Source organism: Trichosurus vulpecula, chromosome 5 (genome assembly GCF_011100635.1).
Source record: "Trichosurus vulpecula isolate mTriVul1 chromosome 5, mTriVul1.pri, whole genome shotgun sequence".
Taxonomy (NCBI): Eukaryota; Metazoa; Chordata; class Mammalia; order Diprotodontia; family Phalangeridae; genus Trichosurus; species Trichosurus vulpecula.
The window spans coordinates 268586738-268613907 of record NC_050577.1 but is presented as its reverse complement, the minus strand read 5'-3'; the positions used below and the strand labels follow the sequence as shown (position 1 = coordinate 268613907).

At 37.1% G+C, this 27170-nt stretch overlaps 1 protein-coding gene and 1 pseudogene across 1 annotated transcript; both read left to right on the top strand.

Moving 5' to 3' along the window:
* Positions 1-2118: 2118 nt before the first annotated feature.
* Positions 2119-3077, top strand: LOC118851308 (annotated as a pseudogene).
* Positions 3078-17766: 14689 nt separating this feature from the next.
* On the top strand, positions 17767-18723 carry LOC118851307 (olfactory receptor 6C1-like). Its single transcript, XM_036760767.1, has one exon. It carries the CDS (start codon positions 17767-17769, stop codon positions 18721-18723), a length of 957 nt encoding a protein of 318 aa, XP_036616662.1.
* Positions 18724-27170: the final 8447 nt, after the last annotated feature.

Here is a 27170-nt window from a genome sequence, read left to right as displayed (position 1 = left end):
GGGTTTAGTAGGCTTCATAAAGATACATATAACATAAAGAAGGGAAAGGAATAAACTTGGATATGATATTTACTATGCGGCAGGCACTGTGCTAAGTGCTTTTTATCAGTATTTTCTCCTGTGATATGCACAACACCCTGTGAGGCAGATAATATTACTGTCACCATTTTATAATTGAGGACACTGAGGTTAATGAGTCAAACAGCAAGTAAAGATCTATGGTGAGAGAGTGAGAAAAAGGAATGTTGAGGAACTTACTCTAGGGAAAGAAATAAGCATCAGTTTCTGAAGTTGAAAGTGTAGAATAAAGGAATGCTTAGGTATATGTGCCAGAGATTGGTTGGCAGAGGGAAGGAGGGTCTTAGAAATGTTCCATTGTTATTTCCATATTATCACCATCATTAGAACATGAGCTCCTTGAGGGCAAGACCTATGTTTTTTGTTTGATTGTTTTTTTGGATTTTTTTGTTTGTATTTACTTTGTATGTGTGTGTGTGTGTGTGTGTGTGTGTGTGTGTGTGTGTGTGTGTGTGAGTGAGAGAGAGAGAGGAAGAGAGAGAGACAGAGACAGACAGAAACAGTGACAGACAGAGACAGACAGAGAGAGAGAGAGAGAGAGAGAGAGAGAGAGACAGAGTGAGAGACAGAAAGACAGAGAGAGCAGACAGATAGATTGATGATAAATCAATAAATAAACTGATTAATACCAGAATTACAGGCTGAAGAAGGAGTTTATTACAGTAGAAACAGCCCTAGATTTGGATATAAAACAAATATTTGCACTGAGATCCAATCCTTACTGTCTTGGTGACTTCAGACAAATACCTTGACCTCTCTGCTAAGTTTCCTCATTTTAAAAAGGAAAGTGAATCAGTAAGGCCCTTTCCAACTTTAAATTCTGTTATCTAACATCCCATATTGGCAAACATTTTAAGTCCTTTTATATAGCATTTAAAGAGAAACTCTTAAGAATATTTCCTTCCGTATTGCCTATCTTTCCTCAAATAGAAATGAACCTGTGGGTTCCTCACATAAATTATTGGAAAAATAAACTCCATTAATACAAATTCAGATTATGTGCATGTCACTATAGATGAAGATTACTGTACTCAAATTGATTTCCTTTTTGAAAAAAAAATAAAAAGCAAGTAAAATGGGAAAAGTGATAACAGTATTTGGACATCAAGAGGGTTGTTCCTTATATAAGCTTCTGGATATCCTGCCAAGATTCCAAGAAATAGTCTCAATTTTGCTTCCTACATAGCTTCCCTAGGCTTCCTAGAGCTTAGCCAGATCTTAGCTTTTGGTTTAGTTAGCTCTCTTTTTCAATCATTCCTGAAAATATAGGATAAGTGATGATAAGAGGAGATTAAAAGTGTGAATGACAGGAAAGTGTGTCCTTAACCTCATGGTTACAGTCTAGTAGATGTATATGGCCATACAAAACTGTAAAATTCATGATGATACATAGTAAGAGCATCAAAGATGAACAAAGGACAGTTAGGTTGGAAGCTGAGAAGTTAATTACTACCTAGAGAACTATTATTATCCTCATATTAGAGATAAGAAAAGAGGTAGCCTCAAATTAGACATTGTGGAATGGGTGGGGTGGAGGAGGGGGAGGGGAATAGGATATTTCATACCTAAGGAAGAAGGAATGTGAGCAAAGTGCAAAGTTTGAGGCATATGTTGAAGGATAGGCTAAGCTGCTTTACCTGGCTGGAGAGTACCATGTAAAAAAGATGATATAAAATAAGCCTAAAAAAGTAGGTTAGTGGACAGTTACTGATGACCATAAATGACAGGTTAAGGAGAAAAAGGAAGGCATCTGGTATTTGAAAGAAATATACCTCGTATTTTATTTGGGTACGTATCTTCCCAATTATGTTAAGCTCCTTAAAATCATCAACCATGTCTTACTTATCTTTGAAACCCCCTTCATATCTACTATAGTAATGTAATGGTGACTTTAAAAGTTTTAATGATTGAATGAATTGATTCTAATACTTCTTTGCCCCTCCATTTCAATATAGCTGATATATAAGGTTTCTGTACTTTCTGTTTTAGTTCTGATTCTTTTTGTTTTTATTGCAGATCTACTAAAGAAGAAAGAAAACAAACATGAAAAATCATACACAGATGACAGAGTTCATCCTCCTGGGATTGTCAGATGACCCAGACCTTCAAATGGTCATTTTCTCCTTTCTCTTTTTGGCCTACATCCTAAGCATTGCTGGGAATGTGACTATCATCATCCTTACCCTGATGGATTCCCACCTTAAGACCCCAATATATTTCTTCCTCCAGAATTTCTCCTTCTTAGAAATTTCATTTACAACTACCAGTGTTCCCAGATTCTTGGGCACCATTATTACTGAGGACAAGATCATTTCCTATAATGGCTGTATGACTCAGTTGTTCTTCTTCATTCTCTTGGGAGTGACTGAATATTACCTTCTAGCAGCCATGGCCTATGACCGCTATGTCGCTATTTGCAAACCCCTACATTACATAACCATCATGAGCCACAGAGTCTGCACATTGCTTGTGTTCTGCTCTTGGATGATTTCATTCATAATCATTTTCCCACTACTCATGCTGATGCAGCATCTTGACTATTGTGCTGTTAATATCATTGACCATTTCACCTGTGACTATTTTCCCCTCTTACAGCTGTCTTGTACAGATACACAATTCTTAGAGATAATGGGCATTTCCTGGGCTGTGGTGACTCTTATGTTTACACTGGCATTAATAATTCTCTCCTACACGTATATCATCCAGACAATTTTACGGATCCCCTCTGTCAGTCAGAGGAAAAAGGCTTTTTCACTTGCTCTTCTCACATGATTGTCATCTCCATTTCTTATGGCAGCTGTATCTTTGTGTACATCAAGCCCTCAGCAAAGGACAGAGTCTCTTTGAGCAAGGGAGTTGCTGTACTTACTACATCAGTAGTCCCCATGTTGAATCCCTTCATTTATAGCCTAAGGAATCAGCAAGTGAAACAAGCCTTTATTAATATGATACAGAAGATTGTATTTTCTTCAAAAAAAGGAAAAGATTTGTCGAACTAAATAAAAAGTTTCTATGAGAAGTACAGATTTCTGACAGTCTGCCCAAGGTTTTTCAGCTCCCTCTAATCTCTGTATACTTTTATTGCTGATGTCAATACTACAAAATATTTTTTAATTTACCGATCAAATTCATCCATCAAATTTTCTTCTATTTACTTTGCATACAATTACATGCACGTGTGTTGTCTAGCTCAGCATAAGCTCCTTGAGGATAGGGACTGTTTAATTTTCTGTCTTTATTTCCCCCAGATCATAGTATAGTGCCTCATGCAAAGTGGGTAGATTGCAAATTCTTTTTTTAAAAACAGATGTATTTTGTAAATTATTATTGGTTGATTGATTTTAGAATTTGATATTCCTTCTAGTAATCTATATCAGAACACATCTTTACCTAAAGAAATTATCTTTTAGTTGAAGTGTGCTCTCCCAAAAAGGAATCATAAATTTATACCTGACTCACTGCTGATAAAACTCTTCACTATGGAGGCCTTAATCAAATTCTTTCCAGTTTGATATGACCTCGAATCATAGTACACAAGATCTTCCAGAACCTAAGTTACACTAGTATAGCTTTTTAAATGTCAATGTCACCTTCCTATACAGATAAGGTTTTACAGTTGCTTGCTTAGTGGAAGGCTGCTTTTCTTACACAAATGCTCAAATGAATTTGTAATCCCATCAATGGGGGAATTTAAGTCAATGCTGCAGTTTGCAATCCATCCAGGCTTGCCCATATCGGGGGATTCTTGCCCATATTCTCCCAAAAGATTTTTAGAAGGGCTTCATGCAACATTCTGGAGTTCTTCCTAGCTTTCTCATGAAATCACCAAGGCATGATTGAAGCACATCTGACATCCCTTGATTTTGTCACAGAAGTAGTCCATCTTTTCTTCCTATCATTAAATTTCTCAATGACATCCTTTACTCTTCAATATCTTTAGAGCCCTGCTTGGTTATGTCTTGCAGCTTGCTTATATCAACCTTGTACCATTTTTCTCCTTTGTATGACTTTCATATAACAATATTCCATACAGAATCACTCAATACCTTTCCTCTTATCTAGTCCATGAGTCTCTTAGGTGACAGAAGACTCAGACCCTACCCAGCTTTCTCTGCAATAACCTTTCCAGGCTATGAGTTTTTTTTTTTTTACAATCTGCCACCAACTATTGTACCCATGACTTCTATTGTATTCTATTGTACTAAACAGAGCATGTGGATATTTAAAGCAACTTGTAGAGAAAACTGTCTGCAGTCCCTATTATATTCTTTCTTTTCATTCAAAATCTCCTCTTTGGAATATCACTGTTTCTGTCAATGGTACCACCGTTTATTGATTTATTCTCATTAATTCGAAATCTTTGACTTCTTTCTCCCTATTGTCTTTCATATGTAATGATATACTAAGAACTGGCCATTTTGTGTTTCTAGTATTTCTCTTGATAATTCCTTCCTTTTACTTCCCACTCTAGTACATAATTTCTTCTTTCTCTAATAATTACTCTTTATATTGTCAGACGAATCTTTCTGATGCATGTGTCTTTGTCAATATTTTGCTTAAAAATCTTCAGAATTGTTTCCCATTGCCTTGCAGCTTCTTGTCCTTCAAAGTGTGATATGGTAAAGTCATAAGAGGAAAAGGAAAATATCATCTAGTGCATAAGTGTAAAAGAAAGAATCAAGGAGTAGTAGTGAATGGGGATTCCCTGGTAACCAGTAGTGACACATCTATTTGTCAATTTAAAAATAAGAATAGAGAAGTTTACTAACTTCAAGGTCATGGCATGTATCCAAGACATCACAGAGAATCTATGAAAACTTATGAAAGCAGATGGCTTTTGACTCTAATGAAAATAATTAATTAAACTGCAAAAGACGTAGTGCTAAAATTATGAAGATCTAGGCCAAAAAAAAAAAAACACCTGAAAGTAAAGGGACACAAGCAGAATTTTCCTCTCTGCTGTCCATTGAAGGCAAGGAAGGCAGAAAAGGAAAATTTACCCAGAAAGAGAATATTTCACCATGAACATAGTATCTGTAAGTGCTATTTTGTTTTCTAGAGTACATTTTAAAATATAGAATGACTTATTCCTGTCCAGGGATAGATACACCTACCATAAGTTGGAAAGAAATTAATTGCCAAGCTGGAAAGACTTAAATGAATTGATGGAAAATTAATTGAGGAGAAACAGAAGGAAAGTGTACACAGAAATGCTATATGAAGATCAACTGAGGAAGACTTAGCTATTCTCAGCAATAAAATAAGCCAACACAATGTCAAAGAACTTATTTTTCACCTCCAGAGAAAGAACTAATAGAGTTTGACTGCAGGTAAAATTCTTAAAAAATAAATAATAAAAATTGTTTTTGCATGTAATGAGGAAAAATATAATATTAGAAAGTAATTGCACACAGATAAAGTGAGATCTCAATAACGGAAAAAAAAAACATTAGTTGATCAAGGTTAGGCCCAGCTAATATAATAAAAATGACATTACATAAATGAATTTACTTATTTAGTGCCATACCAATCAACCTACCAAAAATTATTTTATAGGGCTAGAAAAAATAAAAACAAAATTTATCTGGAAAAATAAAAGGTCTAGAATATCAAGGGAATTAATGAAATGCTAGGGAAGGTGGCTTAGCCATACCAGTAACAAAACTACTTGATACTGGCTAAAAATAGAGTGGTACACAAAACACAGTAGTCAATGACTATTTTAATCTTCTGTTTGATCAATCCAGCTTCTGGAATAAGATCGCACTATTTGACAAAAACTTCTGGGATAACTGGAAAACAGTGTGGCAGAACCTGGGCATAGACAAATATCTTAAGTTGTGGACCAAAATGAAGTCAAAATGAGTTCACGATTTAGATATAAAGGCTGCTACTATAAGGAATTTGGGAGAGCAAGGAAAATTTACCTGTCAGATTTATGGAGAAGGGAAGAATTTATGACCAAACAAGAGGTAGAGAGCATTATGAAATACAAAATGGATAATTTTGATTACCTTAACCTGAAAAGGTTTTGTACAAACAAAGCCAATGCAACCAAGATTAGTAGGGAAGCAGAAAATTGGGGGAAAAAAATTACAACCAGTGTCTCTGATAAACCTGTAATTTCTCAAATATACAGAGAACTGAGTCAAATTTATAAGAATTCAAGTTATTCCCCAATTGATAAATGGTCAAAGGATATGAACAGGTGGTTTTCATAGGAAGAAATTAAAGATACGTATAGCCATATGAAAAAAATGCTCTAAGTCACTATTGACTAGAGAAATGCAAATCAAAACAACTCTTAGGTACCATATCTCACCTGTCAGATTGGCTAACATGACAAAACAGGAAAATTATAAGTACTGGAGAAGATATGGGAAAATTGAAACACATTATAATGCATTGTTGGTGGAGCTGTGAACAGATTCAACCATTCTGGAGAGCAATTCTGAACTATGCCCAAAAGGCTATGTCCATACCTTTTTACTCAGTAATGCCATGTCCAAGGCTGTATCCCAAAGAGATCAGACAAATGCAAAAAGGACACACATGTGCAAAAATATTTATAGCAGCACTTTTTATGGTGGTAAAGAATTGGAGAGTGAGAGGATGCCCATGAATCGGGGAATGGTTGAACAAGTTGTGGTATATGAATGTAATGGAGTGTTATTGTGCTATAAGAAATGATAAGCAGATGGACTTCATAATAAACTGGAAAGGCTTATATGAACTGAGGCTGACTGAGGGGAGCAGAACCAGGAGAACATTGTGCACAATTATAGACACATTGTATTTATGGTGACTAACTTTGATAGACTTGGCTCCTTTCAGCAATACAAGGTTCTAAGACAACTTCAACAGACTTATGTTGGAAAAAAACAACTATCCACATTCAGACAAAGAAATAGAGTATGAATGCAGATTGAAGCAAACTATTTGGTCTCTCTCTCTTTGTGCATCTGTGTGTGTGTTTGTGTGTGTGTGTTTTGTTTTGTTTCTCCTTTCTCATGGTTCATTCCATTGGTTATAATTCTTCTTTACAACATGACTAATGTGAGAATTTGTCTAATATAAAATTATATGTAAAGCCTATATTGGATTGCGCACTATTTGGTGGGGTAGGAGGGAGGAGAGGGAGAGGAAGAAAAATTAGAAATCAAAAGCTTGTGGGATTTAATATGGTAAACTAAAAATAAATAAATTAATTAAAAAAGAAAGTAATAGCTAGAGTTTGGCAAATGTAATTAAAAGAATTTTTAACAAAAAAAGGAGTGCCAGTCCATACCTGTGAAACTAGATAAAACATGTGGTAGGTATAATGAAAGAATAACAGGCAACCTAACTATGTTCACAGGAGACAAAATTCAAGAAAGGAACCATTTGTAAATTCCCTTGATCTCAAATGTCTATACCAAAAATGTCCAAAATTTCGACAACAAAGAAGAGTAACTAGAGATCTTAATATGAGGAGGAAAACTTGGCCTCATATTGAAATTGCCACTGACATTTGGTAGGATAAAACCCATGAGTGGAATATTTCTCCAGAGGGATACATCTGAATCAAATAATAGAGGGCAGATAAAATGGAGAAGATACAGAGGGTAGAATTGTGACACACTCATGTGAAGAAATTCATGAACCAGAAGAGACTTAGGAAAATACTTTAGGCCACCTAGAAACAAAGAGGAAAGAGAAGAAGAGTTTGGGGAAAATATCAGAAGTTTTGAATAAGGAGTCATGATGTACTAATGATAAGGTATTTTAATTATCTTGATATCAGATGGGATATTTTTTTCATGTCTCTATAAAAAGCAGTGCAGCTAATGCTTATCCTTTCCTTCATAAAGCAGAGAAACCAAGGGGAAATTCTAGTCTGAACTGCTTCTCACTAATGAGGAGGAACTTGTTGCTGCAGTAAAAATTACAGGATCTCTAGGTGCAATTAATCATTTCTTCCTTGTATTTTTAAAAACCTGCAATGTGTTTGTGGTGATAATGTGATTAAAGGTCTTTCCTGCCGATTCAATAGGCCTCAAGTGTGGCCAGGTAAGAGACTTCTGATTAGAGGCAGGCCTATACCTTTGTGAAGCCAATCAGTGATCAAAGATATTTCCCACACCCTTTTGCTAAGTAGATGCTTAACCTCAGGCCCACATCCTTTTGCCGATTGGGCATGAAGCCCTTGGGCCCTAAAAAGAGTATATACACCCAGAAGGTAGCCATTGAGAACTGAGAATTCAGAATCCAGCCCAAGGAGAAGTAAGAACTACAAGAAGACAGAGTTGCAGAAAGCATGTGGAGCAGAGAGTGGAAACGAGGGAGCTGTAGAGACCAGAGAACTGATGAGGGAAAGAACACAAGAAAGCAGACAGTTAGGATTCATGCGTGTTTAAAAGGAGGCCCCAGCAGGGGAAAAGGTTACAGGATGACTTGGTTCCTTGCTATAATACTGTATTTATAATTTCCTTGTTGCTACATTGAGGTGGGTTTACTAGTTTTGGAATATAATTACTGCTACATTGAATTGGACTTCTCAGTCTTGGGATTTGATCTTCTGGCATCTAAATAAATGTTACATTCCTCTGCCTTCTACCTAGAGAGTTTTTCATACTTTGCAATTCTGAACCTTACAGGCATGTTCACAGTCATTGTCAAGGTCATGAATCTTGCCTTACTGATACAGTCTTATTTCTGAGCAATATTTCATAGACCAAGGAAAACAGGAGAGGTATCAAGTGTAACCAATGTGAAGAATTTGGATGATACCAAAAGGTATTGAGACCTTGTGTTGGCAATCAAAATGGGCTCTTAGCATTCAGTTCAACCAGGTGCCCTTGAAGTGTTTAGCCTTTGTTTCCTTGATTAGATTGGGAGTCCTTGGTGACCTCCTTGCCTCAGGGGAGAGCCTAGTTTACATGGGTTTGAGTGGCACATTTGGGACATCAGAGGCTTTTAGACCACGTGGATTTAAGTCACCTCTTTGTGACAATTTCAGGTCACGTGCGTGAGTTGCCTGTGTGACTCACTCTTGACCCTTAAAAAGATATAAAACCAGGGGTTGGCCTCCTCTTCCTTGGAGCTCATTCCCTCAGCAGTGGTGGTGTGTGTGACTCTGGGTCAGCCCTTGTTGTTAGCTCCTGGGCTGAACTTAGATGTTGGTAAATGTGAATTGTTTTGGGCCTGTCTGTTGGTGTTTATAATTTGTTTGTATTTGCTCTGAAGTTCAGGGTACTGGCTTTTTCACCTGAACTAAGTGAATGATATTTGAATCCTGAATTAAAGTAAGCTTGTTAACCCCTTAACATTGCTGTCCTTAGTAAAGCTTATCAAAAGAACCTGGGCTTTGGCAGCATTCTTGTTGTTGGGCTTGTGTTGGTCTTTTACCCCCACAGCAGCTGCTAGCCAGAATGTTGAAACAGACCTAGAATAGGGAAAAGGAAGAGCTCATGGAAAATAGCCTCTATTTTCTAAATAAATTATGAAGGAAAGAAATAACAACAATTTTTTATTGAGTTCTATTCCAACCCACATGAATCATCTCACTAAGATCATAATACCGCATTTTCAAATGCACTAAAAAAAAGTGAATATATTTTGCAACAGAGATAATTTCAAACACCAGGTTTCATGTTAGACATCAGTGTGGGCTTTTTAATCTACAGACTAATTTGAAGACAGCTCTCACCAATGGCCACTGATTCATGGCCAATTGACTAATATAGAACTCACATCTAAATTTGCAAGGCCGCAAAGATGATAGAAGAGAAGGAGCAGATAAACCAACCTCTTCCCCAAAAAATTCCCATCCAAATAACTTTTAAATAATATATCAAATAGCATTCTGGAGCTACATAGCAAACAAAAAATTAGAATGGACATTTTTTCCAGTCCAAGAAAAATTAGGAGGTTGGAAGGAGAAGTCTGTAACATTGAGGTGGGGTCAGGCCAAGAAGACAACATAATGGCAACACCAGCAGTGGCCTTGGAGGCTACGTTTTCCACAGCAGCAGCAGCAGTTCTGGGAGCTCTCACCTTGCAGACAGTTTAAGGGGATTGGAGAACTGATCAGAAAAAGTCTGCAGGGGATTATTGTTCTGCCACTAGTTGCAGGAGATGGCACTGTTTAGCCACTCCATTGCCTATTATTCAGTTCTGAGTCACAGTTCCAAGGCAGAGAGATAAAGCAGGGCCACAGTTCCAGGTTGTAGTTCTGGGGCCAAGAGGAATGTAACTGTTTTCAGATGCAAAGGAGTAGTGCCCTTACGTAGGTAAGGACCAGAGCACAGTTGTGTTTCTTGAATTTTCTGATGCATTTATGTTTAGATATTCCTTTTATCCCATTGAAATCAATGGGGGACAAAACAAATCAACTTTGCAAATTCCCTGAAAGAAAAAACTCTTAACTTGAGCACCAAATACACTAGCGACATGAGGGACGACATATGAGTGACATGCAAATGACGAATGACATGTGAGTGACATGCAAATTACATGAGTGGTGTGAAAAGTACATGTGAGTGACATGACAAATTAAACGTGAGTGATATGTGAAATGCCATGTGATGTGAGTGATAAGCAAGTGACATGCGAGTGCCACAGGATTTACATGAACATGATATGTGAATGACATGTGAGTGACATATGGGACACCATGCAAATGACACTGTGAGGTGACATAGGAATAACATATGAATTACATGGGAGTTACGTGTGAGTGGCATGGGAATGACATGGAAGTGGCATGCGAATGACATGTGAGTGATGTGCAAAATGACACATATGTGACATGCATAGTGGCAAGTGAGTGACACGTGAAATATCATTTTGACATGTGAGTGACATGTGAGTGACACATGGAGAATGGCATGTGAGAGACATGTGAAATAATATGTGAGTGACATGTGAAAATGGCATGTAACATATAAGTGACATGTGAGTGGAAAGGAATGGCATAAGTGTAACATGTGAGTGTCGTGGGGATGACACTGGAATAACATGGAAATGACATGTGACTGACATGGGATAATGGAGGACAAAACAAAATGCCTTTGTAATTTCCTGAAAGAAAAAAAAATTCTTACCTTCGCCACCAAATGCAGAAAGCTATATGAGTGAAGCATGAGCAACATGGGAGTGACATGGGTGTGAAATGGGAATTGCATATGACTTGGGAATGACAAACGAGTGATATTGGAATAATATATGAGTGACATGTGAATGACATATGAATGATGTCAATGAAATGCAAATGGAATGTGAAATGACATGTGAGTGACATGTAAATATCACTTAAGTAGCTTTTTAGTAACCTGGGAATGTCATGTGAGTTACATGTGAATGACATAAGAGTGACATGGGAATGTATATGAGTGACATATCTTCAGACATACTTTTTATCCCATTGAAGTCGATGGGAGACAAAACAAATCAACTTTGCAAAGTCCCTGAATGAAAAAACTCAACTTCACCACCAGATGCAGAAAGCTATACAAGTGACATATGAGTAACACACCAGTGACATGGGGACAACATATGTGTGACATGGAAAAGACATGTGTGACATGGAAATAACACATGTGTGACATGGGAATCACATGTGACTCTCATGCTAGTGACATGACAAGTGCCATGTAAGTGCCACGGAAATTGCATGTGAGTGACATGGGAATTGCATGTGAGTGACATGCTAATGACATGGCAAATGGCCTGAGTGACACGTGAAGTGTCCTGTGATGTGAGTGACATGCTGGTGACATAAGGGTGACATGTGAGTTACATGAAGAATGCCATGTGAAATGATATGTGATTGATATTATGAAGTGTTGTGTAGGTGACATTGTGAAGTGACATGTATGATGTGTGTAACATGTGAGTTGCATGTAAGTGACACATTAGTTACATATTAGTGGCATATGGGTGACATTGGAATAACATGAGAATGACATATGACTGGCATGGGACAATGGAGGACAAAACAAATCAACTTTGCAAATTCCCTGAAAGAAAAACTGTTAACTTCACCACCAAATGCAGAAAGCTATATGAGTGAAACATGAGTGACATATGAATGCCATGGGAATGACACGTGAGTGACATGGGAATGTCATATGATGTGGGAATGACAAACGTGTGATGTTGGAATGACATGACATGTGAGTGATGTGTGAATGACATGTCAGTGAAATGTGAGTGAGGTGTGTGATGACATATGAGTGACATGTGAAATGACATGAGTGGTGTGCGACTACATATGAGTGACATATTATCTTCAGATATACTTTTTATACCATTGAAGTCAATGGGGGACAAAACAAATCAAGTTTACAAATTCCATGAAAGAGAAAACTCTTAACTTCACCACCAAATGCAGGAAGCACCATATACTGTACACTTAGCAATGCATTCCATTCAAGTAAACCAAGCAAGTAAAGAGCAAATCCCATATCTAAGATTGTGCCTTTCCCCCAGGATAATATGGAAGGTTTAACTCAATGAAACTCAACAGTAATAAAGATTTGCTTGAAACTTCTCTGGACACAGCTTTATTCACCTATTTTATCTTCATCTAATGTATTACATTTTGTTTCCTGAGCTTTCGCTTATATTTCTCTTCAGATATACTTATCTCATTGAAGTCAATGGGGGATAAAACAAATTAACTTTGCAAATTCCTTGAAAGAGAAAACTCTTAACTTCACCACCAAATGCAGAAAGCTCCATATGTTCTACATGTAGCAATGAATTCCATCCAAGTAAACCAAGCAAGTAAAGAGCATATCCCATATCTAACATTGTGCATTATCCCATAGGATAATATAGAAGGTTTAATTCAATCAACAGTAATCATGACTAGCTTGAAGCTGCTGTGGATGCAGCTTTATTGGAATTAAGGTCTTTTGTGTTTGACACCAAAGAGCAGTTTTTGCAGGCAATGAATATTATGGGAAGTGGGAAATGGGATTCTTGTGAATTTATGGCATTCCTGGTGATAAGGACCAACAGGCATTGCCCTGAAAGCTATGTAGCTCCAGAGAATTCTGGACAAAGATGTTATCCCATAAGATTAGATAATTAAACAGTTGGGTAGTTTGGGTAATAATTACAGATTCCCATTTGCCCACCTCCCTTATCTTTCCTTAGGTATTTAGCTTGCCAAGAATTGCTTTTGGTCTCTTTGGGCACTGTCCCCTAAGCGTCTATTTCAAACTAGTGCTAAGGTGGATTCGGTTTTATATTCCTTAGTGCCTTCTTCATCTGCCTCTCCATGAGACCTTAGCCATGTTCAGTGAATTAATTCTCCTGAGCATGTATCAGTCATAGTAGAAAAGGCATCTTCTGTATTTCTAGAAAGGTTGAATCAGCATTGAGAGTTCTGAAGACCCTTAAGTTTTCTATAGAGTTGAATGAAAAATTTCTCAGATCTAAAATCAGTAGAATGTCTCCAAATCTAAAAGACAAGGCCATATTTGAATGGCTAGGTAGAAAATGGTTCCAGACGTGCCCCATTGGCTGACAACGAACAAGAGTCTCAGAGAGTGTCTGAGGAAGCACGCACTGTTGTGAGAGGTAGTGGGCAATCCTGGCTATATGGTCTGCATGAACTCATTACTTCTCAGTTTTTAGGCAAATTATGTAGGATATTTTGGCTAAATTTTCAGCAGTAACCAATCAAAGATTTTCCAAATAGTAAGTATTTTTATTTTTAATATCTTTTTTAATCTTCTTTACGTTGGTATCATAGCAAAACTCTCTCTGTGTGTATGTGTGTGTTCCTTAAACACGGTCTAATTCTGTGATCCTATGGACTAAAGGAAAAAGAATAACAATTTAAAACACTATTCCCACATATGACAGAAATAATAAATGAGCATTTGAAGTTATAATGACAAATTAGAGATCGTATTTTATTTTTATTCTGTTATTTTCATGAATATAATCACTTTCGTGAGGACATGTCAATATGTGTTTAAGTGAGAAAGCTGAAGAACAAGAGAGGTTAAGTGACTTTCCTAAGGTCCTAGGTCAGTGACAAAGCCAAGATTTGGATAAAAGTCCCTTGACCCCAAATACAGTATTCTTCCCACTGTAATGTATTGCTTACAATTATGAAGAATTAAAAACCTTTAGAAAAAGCTTATTAAACATGATTAGATCATTCCTCTCCTTTCCTTCAAAAGTGAGATTGTATAGAATGAGAATGAGAGCCTGCCCTTAAGTTCTGTTTCTGCCACTTAAGAGCCATATGATGCAGGACAGGTCACTTCACTTCTCTAGAACTGTTTCTTAGTGGTTCAAATGAGGATAATGGATAAAATGATCTCAGAGTTCTGTTTCAGTTCTAAATTCTAGAATCCCTTGATTGAATTCATAAAATGGAAATGAACTGGAAGCTAACATTTCCCATATTGATAGGAAGGAAGAGAAAGGCAATTTTTTGAGGACTTAGGAAAAGAAGCTCCCTGAAGTAATAATGAAAAATGTTATAAAACAATCTAGTAAAAACCAGTCATATAAATTTTCATTAGAATTTCTGGGGAGCTTGTCTTTCTAACAGATGAATAATGATGGGTAAAAATTTTAAAGTGGTCATTGCCATCATTAACCTGAAATAGCTACTGTCCAAAATACAGAAGTAAATCACTGTCCTCAATGTTGACACAGTAAGTATACATCTCTACAAGGTGAAGGTACACGTAGAACCTACATTGGATTACATGCCATCTTGGAGGGGGGAGGAAAGGGAGGGAGAGGAAATTTGGAACTCTAAAAATTCTGGAACTGAGTGTTGTAAACTAAAAATAAAAAAAATAAATTCATAATTTAAAAAAGTATATATCTCTATCATTCCCTCAATGATTATAATGGGCATTTAATTATTATTTATTGAATGAAAATTGAACACTGGTGATATCATAAAAGAAAAGGAAGGCCATAACTGGGAGGAGTAGCCACAGAGTCTTACAGATTTCTTTGGTATCCATTTTTTCTGATATTTTCTAAAGAAACATCACAGAAGTGAGTCTTGTTTGCACTATGATAAATGAGACAGAAGGGAATCTAATATTCAAAATAATTGAAAGATTCCTATAAATAATAGTATGAAGCATGACTAAGAGAATAAGAAAAAAAATGAAATGCAACCAGAGAAGGTCCAAAAACAGAGGAAGTTGGTTGATTTCATCAGGATAGGTGACCATTCAGAACAATGCCATGAAAAGTAACTTTCATTATAATCTCAGTCCTATACATAACTAATTCAATTCCATCCTGTTTTTACTCTCATATTCCTTCATCCTTTGCCCTACATTTCTACATGCCTCCTAATGAGCAAGGCTAGTGAAAGTCATAAATCTGAGATACTGATAAGACCCAGGCTATGACTATCACCGTGTGTGAACAAGGTAGAAGAGAAGAGTAGATCATGGGATTTAAGAAGATTGGGAAAGGAGCAAATTAAGGTATTTGAGGAATACCTGTACATATTTATGTAGTTTTAAATCATTACCAAAGTACTAGTATCTCTAATAAAGTAGAACATATCATTCAATAAAACTTGAAGCCCTTAAACATGAGGATCATTCAGGCTTAAATAGAGCATGTATGATATTTCTGGCCAGGTTTGTAGGCTTGATAAAGATACACACACAAGATAAAGAAGGGAAAGGAATAAACTAGCATATAATGTTCACTATGTGTCAGGCACTGTGCTAAGCAATTTTTACAAGTATTTTCTCATTTGGGTCTCATAGCAGTCCTGCAAGGTAGATAATACCATAGTCATCATTTTACAGTTGAGGAAACTGAGGTTAAGCATCTTCCATAGGGTCACACAGCAAAATGATGAGAGAGTAAGAAAAAAGAAAGTAGAGGCACCTACTCTAGGGAAAGAAATAAGCATCAGTTCCTGAAGTTGAAAGTGTAGAATAAGGGAATCCTTAGCTATGAGTGCCAGAGATTGGTTGGCAGTGGGAAGGAGGGTGTTCAAAATGTTCCGGTGTTTTTTTGAATGTTAGTTTCTTGAGAGCAAGACCTGTGTTTTTAATTTTTTTTTTACTTTCTTTATATCCTTAGCACTAAGCATAGAGCCTGGCACAGAGTAATCACTTAAAAATGCCTATTGATAAATCATTGATAGGAATCAAGTGTGTGTGTTTGTGTCTGTGTGTCTGTGTGTGTGTGTGAGAGAGAGACAGACAGACAGACAGACAAAGACAGAGAGTCAGACAGAGACAGAGAGAAACAGAAACAGAGGGACAGGAAGAGACAGACAGATTGATGATAGATCGATAGACAAACTGAGTGATACCAGAAGTATTGGCTACAAAAGGGGTAGGTCACAGTAGAAACAACCTTCGATTTTGATGTAAAACAGCTGTTTGTACGAAGATATGCTCATTATCCTGGTGACTCTGAACAAATCCCTTCACCTCTCTGCTCAGTTTCCTCATTCTAAAAAAGAAAGTGAATCAGGTGGTCTGTAAGGCCCTTTCCAACTTTAAGTTCTATAATCTAACATCCCATACTGGCAAACATTTTCATTCCTTTTATATAGCATTTAAATAGAAATGATCAGGAATTTTCCTTCCTTAGCACCTATCCTCCCTCAAATAGAAATGAAGTTGTGGTTTTTCAATATAAATTATTGGAAAAATAAACTCCATTAATAGAAATTCAGATTATAGTGAATTTTACTGGAGTGCATGTTATTATAGATAAAGATTCCTGTACACCAATAGTTTTGTAATTTTTATAAAAAAGCAAGTAACATTGGAAAAGTGATGACAGAATTTGGACATGAAGAAGGCTGTTCCTAAGATAAGCTTCGGAAATTCTGTCAAGATTCCAACAAATAGTCTCAAATTTGCTTGATACATAGCTTCCTTAGTCTTCCTACAGCTTAGCCACATTTTAGGTTTTGGCTTACTTACCTCTCTTTTTTCATCATGACATGGTTACAGTCTAGTAGATATATATGGCACATACACAAGTTTAAAATTCATGATGATGTATGATAAGAGCATCAAAGAGGGACAATGTAATTTTAGGTTGGACGTAGAGAAGTTTATTACTTACTAGAGGAGTATTATGATCTCCATATTAGTGATAGGCAAACTTAAGCTGACTTAAATTGGGCATCATGAAATGGGTTGGGATGGAGGAATGAGAGGGGAATATGACATTTCATACATAAGGAAGAAGGAATGTGAGCAAAGTGCAAAGTCTGAGACATATGCTGACGGATAGGCTAAGTTGGTCTATGCTGGCTGGAAGGTAGTATGTTTAAAAGATGATATAAAATAAGCCTTAAAAAGTAGATTGGTGGACAATTACAGATGACCATAAATGATAGGTTAAGCAGAAAAAGAAAATTCTTAGTTTAATTGGAGGCATATGATACTTAACTACAATCCACCTCATATTTTATTTGGGTACATATCTTTCCAATAATGTTAAGTTCCTTAAAATCCTCAACCATGTCTTATTTATCTTTGTTACTCTCCATTATACATATTATAGTAATATAACAGCAACTTTCAGAATGTTTGAATGATTGAATGAATTAATTCTAACACCTCAGCCCTGCTCCATTTCAGGTATAGCACATATGTAAGTTTTCTCTTCCTTTTTTAGTTTTCTTTCCTTTTATTTTTATTGGAGATCTACTAAAGAAGAGAAAAAATAAACATGAAAAATCACACACAGGTGAGAGAGTTCATCCTCCTGGGATTGTCAGATGACCCAGACATTCAAATGGTCATGTTCTTTCTTCTCTTACTGGCCTACATCCTCAGCATTGCTGGGAATATGACTATCATAATCCTCACTCTGATGGATTCTAACCTCCAGACCCCAATGTATTTCTTCCTCCGGAATTTCTCCTTCTTAGAAATTTCATTTACAACTGCCAGTGTTCCCAGATTCTTGGGTACCATTATTACTGAGGACAAGATCATTTCCTATAATGGCTGTATGGCTCAGTTTTTTTTCGTCATTCTCTTGGGAGTAACTGAATTTTACCTTCTAGCAGCCATGGCCTATGACCGTTATGTCGCCATCTGTAAACCCCTACATTACACAACCATCATGAGCCACAGAGTCTGCACATTGCTTGTGTTCTGCTCTTGGATGATTTCATTCATGGTGATCTTCATAATAATCATTCTGATGCAACAGCTTGACTACTGTGCTGATAATATCATTGACCATTTCATCTGTGACTATTCTCCCCTCTTACAGCTATCCTGTACAGATACACAATTCTTAGAAACAATGGGCTTTTCCTGGGCTGTGGTGACTCTTATGTTTACACTGGCATTAGTAATTCTCTCCTACACATATATTATCCAAACAATTCTGCAGATCCCCTCTGTCAGTCAGAGGAAAAAGGCCTTTTCCACCTGCTCTTCCCACATGATTGTCATCTCCATTTCTTATGGCAGCTGCATCTTCATGTACATCAAACCTTCAGCAAAGGACAGAGTCTCTTTGAGCAAGGGAGTTGCTTTACTTAATACATCAGTAGCCCCCATGTTGAATCCCTTCATTTATAGCCTAAGGAATCATCAAATGAAACAAGCCTTCATGGACATGATACGGAAGATTGTATTGTCTTCAAAGAAAGGAAAAGATTTGTTGAACTGAATAAAAAGGTGCCATGAGAAGTACAGATTTATGACAGTCTATGGAAGGTTTTCTGAGCTACATCATATTTCTGGATCTTTTTTCTTTCTGATATGTCAATACTTCAAACCATTTTTAATTTGCAGATCAAATGCATGTCTAAAATTCATTCATAATTCATTCTCTTGTACTTAATTTGCATATACTTATATATGTACGTATTGTCTTTTTCAACAGAATATAAGTTACTTGAACATAGGGATTATTTAATTTCCTGTCTTTATATTCCCTGCATATAGCACAGTACCTCCATACAAATTGGATAGATTATGGATTCTTTTAAAAAACATACACAAATTCTTATTGGTTGATTAATTTTAGAAGTGGACATTCCCTCCAATAATCTATATCACAATAGGTCTATGCCTAAAGAAATGATCTTTCCATTCCTGTATCTTCTCCTAAAAATGAATCATTACTTTATACCTTACTATTGATAAACCTCACCATTATGAAGGCCTTAATCAAAGCCTTTCTGGTTTGATAGGACCTAGAATCATAGAACATAAGATCTGCCAGAATATATGTTGTACTTGCATAGCACTTAAGATGTCAATGTCACCTCTACATGTAGATAAGGCTTTACAGTTGCTTACTTACTGAAAGATTGTTTTTCTTCCTCAAATGTTCAAGTGAATTTGTAATCTCGTCAATTTTGGAGTTTATGCCAATGCTGCAGTTTGCAATCCATCCATGTCTGCCCATATTGGGGGATTCTTGTCCATATTCTCCCAAAATATTTTTAGAGGGGGTTCACCCAACATGCTGGAGTTCTTCCTAGCTTTCTCATGAAATCACCAAGGCATGATTAGAGCACATTCACCACCCATCTGACATCCCTTGCTTTTGCCACAGAAGTAGTCTATCTTTTCTTCCTATCACAAAATTTCTTAATGGAATCTTTACTCATATATGATTAGAGTCCCTGGCTTGTTTATATCTTGCAGCTTGCTTACATCTACCATGCACCATTTTTCTCCTTTGTGTGACTTCCATATAGCAATATTCCATACAGCATCACCCAACAATATGTTTCCTTCCATCCTGTCCATTATTTACTTAGGTGGTAGAAGACTCAGACCCTAACCAACTCTCTGCAACACCACTTAGAAGATTTGAGCTTCTTTCCCCATCTTCCACCAACTATCGTCCTTATGGCTTTTGTTCTATTCTGCTGTAGTGATTATGTTGACATTTAAAACAAATGTGGGTATTTAGAAAAAAACTCTCTGTAGTCTTTCTTCCTATTCTTTTATCCCCATTCCCCTCAATCTGAGCCCATTCATTTCCTAGCCCAATTCTGGCCACCCCTTCTACTCTGTCCTCTGCAATTCCATTCCACCTGTTGCATACTCTTTCATTCAGCAATTTTTTTCCTCTCATACACTTCCACACTAACTTTCATTTAGCCAGGCTCCCCTTTGACTACACTGAATCCTTGATAATCCTCTCTAGCACTGGTTTACCTTCATTCCCCCTACTCTTTCATGCTGGTCCTAGAGGAGGAGGCAGAAAACTCCTTGCTCTTCATTTGCTTCCTTCAGTACACTTTTTAAAAAGTCTGCTCAGTTAAATTTTCTACCTAATCAAAATTATGATAACTGTTGCATACTAGCACCTAGGTCATTCTTCTTCTTTTATGAAGAAGTTTAATTGTTGGCTCACCATCTTCTTCTCCTGCCCAACTCCTTTTAATAGAGAACTTTGCTATCCATATAGATTCTCCCTTAAGCTCCCTAAATTGCCTTTGTCTGAATCTCCTTAAGCTCCATGACCTACTCCTTCACTCCTCCTCAGACACACTTAGGGATAATCATGCACTAGATTTTGCCATTGGTACACTATTTCCTTAATTAAAAACCTAACATTCCCCTACCTGACCATAACCCTCTATCCATAAACTCCTGTTTCACATTTCCTTCTGCTTCATCCCTGCTAAACACATCCATCTTCCTCATCATGAACTTAATCCAACTACCATTCAGTATTTCTCAGGCCCTTATCCCCATTTTGATTTCCCTTTATTTCCTCTAACATGTTAACCTGGAGTAGCCTTTTCCACTCTCCACTGTTCTCTGTTCTTGAATCCCCTGACCCTTTGTTCTTTTCTGTCAAACCTGAGCCCATCATAAGCCTCTTCTTCTCCTCATGAGCTGCTGAATGAAATTGACAGGAAATCTCACAAGTGTACTAACTGGATACATTACAAAATCATATTACTCAATCTGAAATTGGCCTTTACTCTAGCAATTCGGTAAATGTTTTTATTCCTCCTCAAATGATTCCCCTATCTCACTCCCCAGAGAAGCTACCACAAAACTTCTATTTCCTTTCTGTTCTTCCTCAAATGCCTCATATCTCCTCCTCCTCCATCTCTCATCTGAAGATCTTGATTCTCTTACTGGAAAAAGATGCAGCTGCTCAATGTGACCTTCTTCCATTTTTCTCTTCATCTCAAAATCTCTTTCAAGCATCTCACACTCTGTTCTTTTCATCATTGTGTTTGATGAAGAATTGGCCCTGCTCCTTGCCACAGGCTTCTACCAAGTTTTCCTCAAGATCATATCTGCAATCTTCCTCTCATTAAGAATCTGTTATCCTTATTAATTGGTTCCTTTTCTACTACACTAAAGCATAACAAGTCTCTTCCATCCTTAAAAACCATCACTAGACCCTACCATTCTCTTAAGCTCTCATTCCATATGTTTCTTCCTTTTTCATTCTACCTTACTACATGGAGAAGTTGAACAGAAAAGCATTAACCTCATGACAACCACAGAAGAGGGTAGATACAGAGTCAAAGATCTACTCTGTTACTATTATCAACTCTAAATCTCAGTCTAGGTTAATCTCTATGCCAGCCATATTAATTTAATTCCAAATATCCAGTAGGGAGCTTTCCCTGGAGCCAAGAAGACTTGGGTTCAAGTTCCTCCTTGGACATATATTGGCTGGGTGACCCCAGATATGTCACCTTACCACTAGAACTTGCTGATTCTCTTTCTTAGAGAGAATTTCCTCACCTTGGAATTTCCTGTAACAGTGAAATCACAGGTTTCGTCAAATCTGATCCCTATCCCTATTAGAGCTAACTTACTAAAATGTATACTACACCATTGATTTTTTTTTTGTTAAGAAATTCTTTTTGTTACCTTTGTCACTAAACATTGTCTCCTTGTAATTTCACTATTTCTGTCTATGGTACCATAACTCATCGATCTATTCTCACTAATTTGAAATCTTTGACTGTTTTCTTCCCATTGCTTTTCATATCTAACCAAATACTAAGAACAGGCCATTTTACTTTTCTAATATGTCTCTTAGTCATTCCTTCTTTTTCTTCCCGTTGCTACCTCCCTTGTAAAAGCCATAACTATCACCATCCGCATGATGATATTAACTCTTAAAAGAAATTATATCCCATATTTTCTTCTTTCTCTAATAATCACTTTTTATGTTGTCAGACTAATCTTCCTGATGCACGTGTCTTTGTCAATACTTTACTTAAAAGTCACCGGTATTGTTCGCCATTGCCTTGCTGCTTCTTGTCTTTCAAAGGATAATATAGTGAAGTAATAGGAGGAAAAGGAAAATATCATGTAGTAAATAAGTATAAGAGAAAGAATCAAAGAGTGGGGGGGAATAAGGATTCTCTGTTTAAGAGTACTGACACACCTATTTGTCAATTTGAAAACAAGAATAGAGAGGTCTGTTTTCTTCCCTGGTCATGTATCCAAGGCATCACAGAGAATCTACCAAAACTTAAGAAAGCAGATGACTACTACCCACTTTTATGAATGAACATTAATTAAACTAAAAATAGTGCTAAAATTAGAAACATTTAGAGAAAAAACACTGAAGACCAAAGGAAAACAAGTAGAATTTTCTTCTCTGCTGTCCACTGAAGGCAAAAAATGTAGAAAAGGAAAATTTACCCAGGAAGAGAATATATGGCTATGAACATAGTATCTGTAAATGGGATTTGGATTCCTAAACATTTTTTTAAATGTAGGGATGATTTATTCCTGACCAGGGATAGAACACCCCTACCTATAAGTGACAAGAAAGTAATTGCCAGCCTGGAAAGATTTAGAAGAACTGATGAAAAATGAAGTGAGCAGAACCAGGAGGATAGTGTACATAGCAGTACTGTATGATGATCAAATGAGAAAGACTTTGCTACTCTCAGCAATACAATGATCCAAGACAATACCAAAGGACTAATAACAAAAAATGCTATTCACCTCCAAAGAAAGAACTAATGGAGATGGAATGTAGATTGAAACATATTTTTGTTTTACTTTCTTTTTTTCTCTTTTTTAGGTCTGTGTTCTCTTTTGCCACATGGCCAACGTGGAAATATGTTTTGCATGCCTACATGAGAATAACCTATATCAAGCTGCTTGCCTTCTCAATAAGAGAGGAGAAAAGGGTGGTATTTGGAATTCAAAATGTTTAAAAATGAATATTAAAATTGTTTTACATGTAATTGGAAAAAAATCTTAGAAAAAAGTAATTCTGAGTCTTGCAAATGAAATGAAAAGAGTTTTAAATAAAAAAGAGGAGAGAGAAAGAAAACTGCTTATCCATACTTTCCATGCTAGATAACATATACAGAACACACAATGAAGCAGTAACGGGTAACCTAGCACTAAGTTCAGAGAAGACATAATTCAAAAAAAAAGAATCAGTTTTAAAAACCCTTTGATCTCAACTGTCTATCAACAAAATGCCCAAAGTTTGGGCAACAGAGAAGAGTAAATTGAGGTCTACTATGAAGAGGCAGATTTGGCCTCATATTGAAATTATCACTGACACTTGGTAGGATAAAATTCATGACTGGAATATTTCTCCAGAGGGACATAACTTAATCTAAATATAGAGGATAGATAAAATGGAGAGGGGAGAGAGAGTAGGATTGTGGTACACTCATTTGAAGAAATCCAGAGGAGACTTAGGAACATACTATAGGCCACCTAGACAGAAAGAGGAAAGAGAAGAAGAGTTTGGGGAAAATATCAGGAGCTTGGAATAAGGAGTCATGATGTACCAATAAGGAGGCATATTAATTATCTTAATATCAGCTGGAATAGTCTTTCCATCTCTGTAAAAAGAAGTATACCTAATTCTACTCTCTTCCTTCATAAGACAGAATAACCAACAAGGTGAAATTCTGTTCTGAATTTGTTCTCACTAATATCGAGGAACTAGTTGCTGGGATAGAAACTATGTGATCCTTAGGAGGAAAGGATTATTCCTTCCTTGTATTTTTAAAAACCTGGGAAATGTGATTGCTCAGCAATGTTTGATAGATCATAGAAAACAGGAGAGGTATTCAAGAGTAGAACAAATGAGAAGATTTTGGATGACACCAAAGGGTTTTGAGATTTAGAATTGGGAGAAGAAAGAACTCATGACAAATAGCCTCTCTTTTCTAGATAAACTGTGAGTTAAAGAAGGAAAAAAAAAACTTTCATTGAGTTCTGTTCCATCCTGTGTGAATTACCTTACTAAGATCAAAATGCCACATCATCAACTCCACCAGAAAAAGTGAAAATATTTTGAACCAGAGATAATTTCAAATACCAAGTACCACATTAGACATAAGTGTGGGCTCTTGAATCTACAGACTAAGTTCAAGACAACTCTCGTCACTGGCCACTGATTCTTGGCCAATTGGCTAACATAGAACTCACATCAAAATTTACTTGGCCTCAAAGATGACAGAAGAGAGGGGCCATAGGAGTTAACCTCTCCCAAAATTCCCCTACAAACAACTTTAAAATAGCACATCATATATAATTCTGGAGTAACATGGAAAACCAAAGGTCAGGATGCGAGATTTTTCTAGTGCAAGAAAATGTAGAAAGTTTGAAGCAGTCTGTGATACTGAGGTGGAATCAGGCCAGAAAGACAGCATGGTGGCAATAAAAGCAGTGGGCTTGGAGGCTATGGTTTCCACAGCAGCAGCAGCAGTTCTGAGAACTCTCATTTTGTAGAACGGGTAAGGGGATTGGATAACTGATCAGAAAAAAGATTACAGGGGATTATTGTGCTGGCACTAGGTGCAGGACATAGCACTGTTTAGCAACTCCACTGCCTAGTATCCAGTTCTAAGTCACAGTTCCAAGGCAGAGAAATAGAGCAGGATCACACTTCCTGGTTGCAGTTTTGTGTTCTAATGCTTTCAGCTACAAGGGAGTAGTGACCTTACCTAGGTAAGAACCAGAGCACAGGCTAGGAAAGCAATGACCATACCTCTCTTCTGATCACGTTGCCTTAGAAGCCCCCGGAACTAACTGTGAAAGCAGCAGGGCAAAAAGCCTGAAGCTTGGGACAGTGATAACCCACCCTCAATCTTAGCTAACCCCAATTCTAACATATAGTACAAAGTCAAGAAACAGGCAGGAAAAATGAGCAAACAGCAACAACAAAAAAGAACCTGTTCACCAAAAGGTACTATGGTGACAGAGAAGCTCAAGACACAAATTCAGAAGAAAACAACAATGTGAAAACATCCACTAATCCCAAAGAAAAATGTAGATTAGACACAGGCCCAACAAGAATTCCTGGAAGAGATAAAGATTGAGATAAAAGGGGGACAAAATTATTTTAAAAATCAAAATGTGTCTCGGAGGAAAAAAATGGAAAAGAAATAAGAACAATACAAAAATTATGAAAAGAGAATTACCAGCTTGGTTTTAAAAGGCACAAAAAGAGAAGAAAATGATGCCTTAAAAAACAGAATTGGCCAAAATGATAAAGAAGGTATAAAACTTCACTTAAGAAAAGAATTCTTTAAAAAGAAGAATTGGTCAAATGGAAAAAGAAATACCAAGCCTCACTGAAGGAAAGAATTCTTTAAAAATTAGAGTCATTGAAATGAAAACAAATGATGACATGGGACATTAAGATATAATAAACAAAGTCAAAAGAATAAAAAAAAAATAGAAGAACATGTGAAATGTTCTCATTAGAAAAACTTACCTGGAAAACAGAACAAGGAGAAATGATTTAAGAATTACTGGACTACCTCAAAAACCATGATGAGAAAAAGAACCTAGATCTTATAATTAATATTGCAAGCAGCCAGCTTAAAATAAAACAATTAAAATGTCATGGAACCAGTTAGGATCACAAAGATTTATCAGCTTCCAAAGAGTGAAGAGCTTGGAATATGATATTCTGGAAGACAAAAGAACTAGGATTATGACCATGAATAATCAAAACTGGGTGTAATCCTTTGGGTGGAAAAAGTGGATATTTAATGAAATAGAAGACTTTCAAGCACTCCTGCTAAAAATACCAGAGCTGAATAGAAAATTAGACATTTAAACATAAGACCCAAGAGAAGTATAAAAATGTAAACATGTAAGATAAATTATAAGGGACTTGATAATATTAAACTGTTTCCATTCCTATATGGAAGCATAATGCACATTAACTCCTAAGAACTTTATTATTATTAGGGTAGTTAGATGGAATCTACATAGAGAGGAGAGGTGTGAGTCAATTGTGTTTGGATGACTTTTTGAAATGGAGGAGTGAGAAAAAGGGATACACTAGAAGAAGGAGGAAGAGGAAGAATATGAAAAATTTTCTCACACAAAAGTTGCTGTGCAAGGAAGAGCTTTTACATTGAAGGGGAAGATGCTTGGGCAGGCAATGCTTGAATCTCACTCTCATCTGAACAGGTTCAAAAGGGGAGGAATATGTATTTACACTCAATTAAGTATATACTTCTATCTTATCCTAAAGGGAAGGATGATGGGAAGGGAATAAAATAAAAGAGAGAACAATAAGAGGTAGGGAAGATTAAAGGAGGCAAGAGTAAGAAGCAAAATAGACTTTTGAGGGGGGCGGAGCCAAGATGGCGACTGGAAAGCAGGGACCAGCCTGAGCTCCCTGCCGAGCCCCTCCAAAAACCTATAAAAAATGGCTCTGAACCAATTCTAGAACAGCAGAACCCACAGAACAGCAGAGGGAAGCAGGGCTCCAGCCCAGGACAGCCTGGATGGTCTCTGGGTGAGGTCTATCCCGCACAGAGCTGGGAGCTGGGAACGGAGTGGAGCAGAGCCCAGCCTGAGCAGCGTGGACCAACAAGACCAGCAACTGGGCAGAGCATGCCCTAGCGCCCTGATTCAGTGAGCTGCGGCAGTTATGAGACTTCTCAACCCACAAACACCAAAGACTGCTGAGAAGGTTAGTGGGAAAAGCTGCGGGAGTGGAAGGAGTTCGCGGTTCGGCTTCCAGCCCCAGGGGCAGCGGAGGTGGGGCAGCTACGGCTGCTGCTGCTTCTGGCTCCAGGCCCACCTGGTGGGAGGAATTAAGTGGCAGATCAGAGCAGGGGTGCACAGCCTGCTGAAGATCTGAGCCCAGTTCGGGTTGGGGGTTCTTGGGGAAGGAGC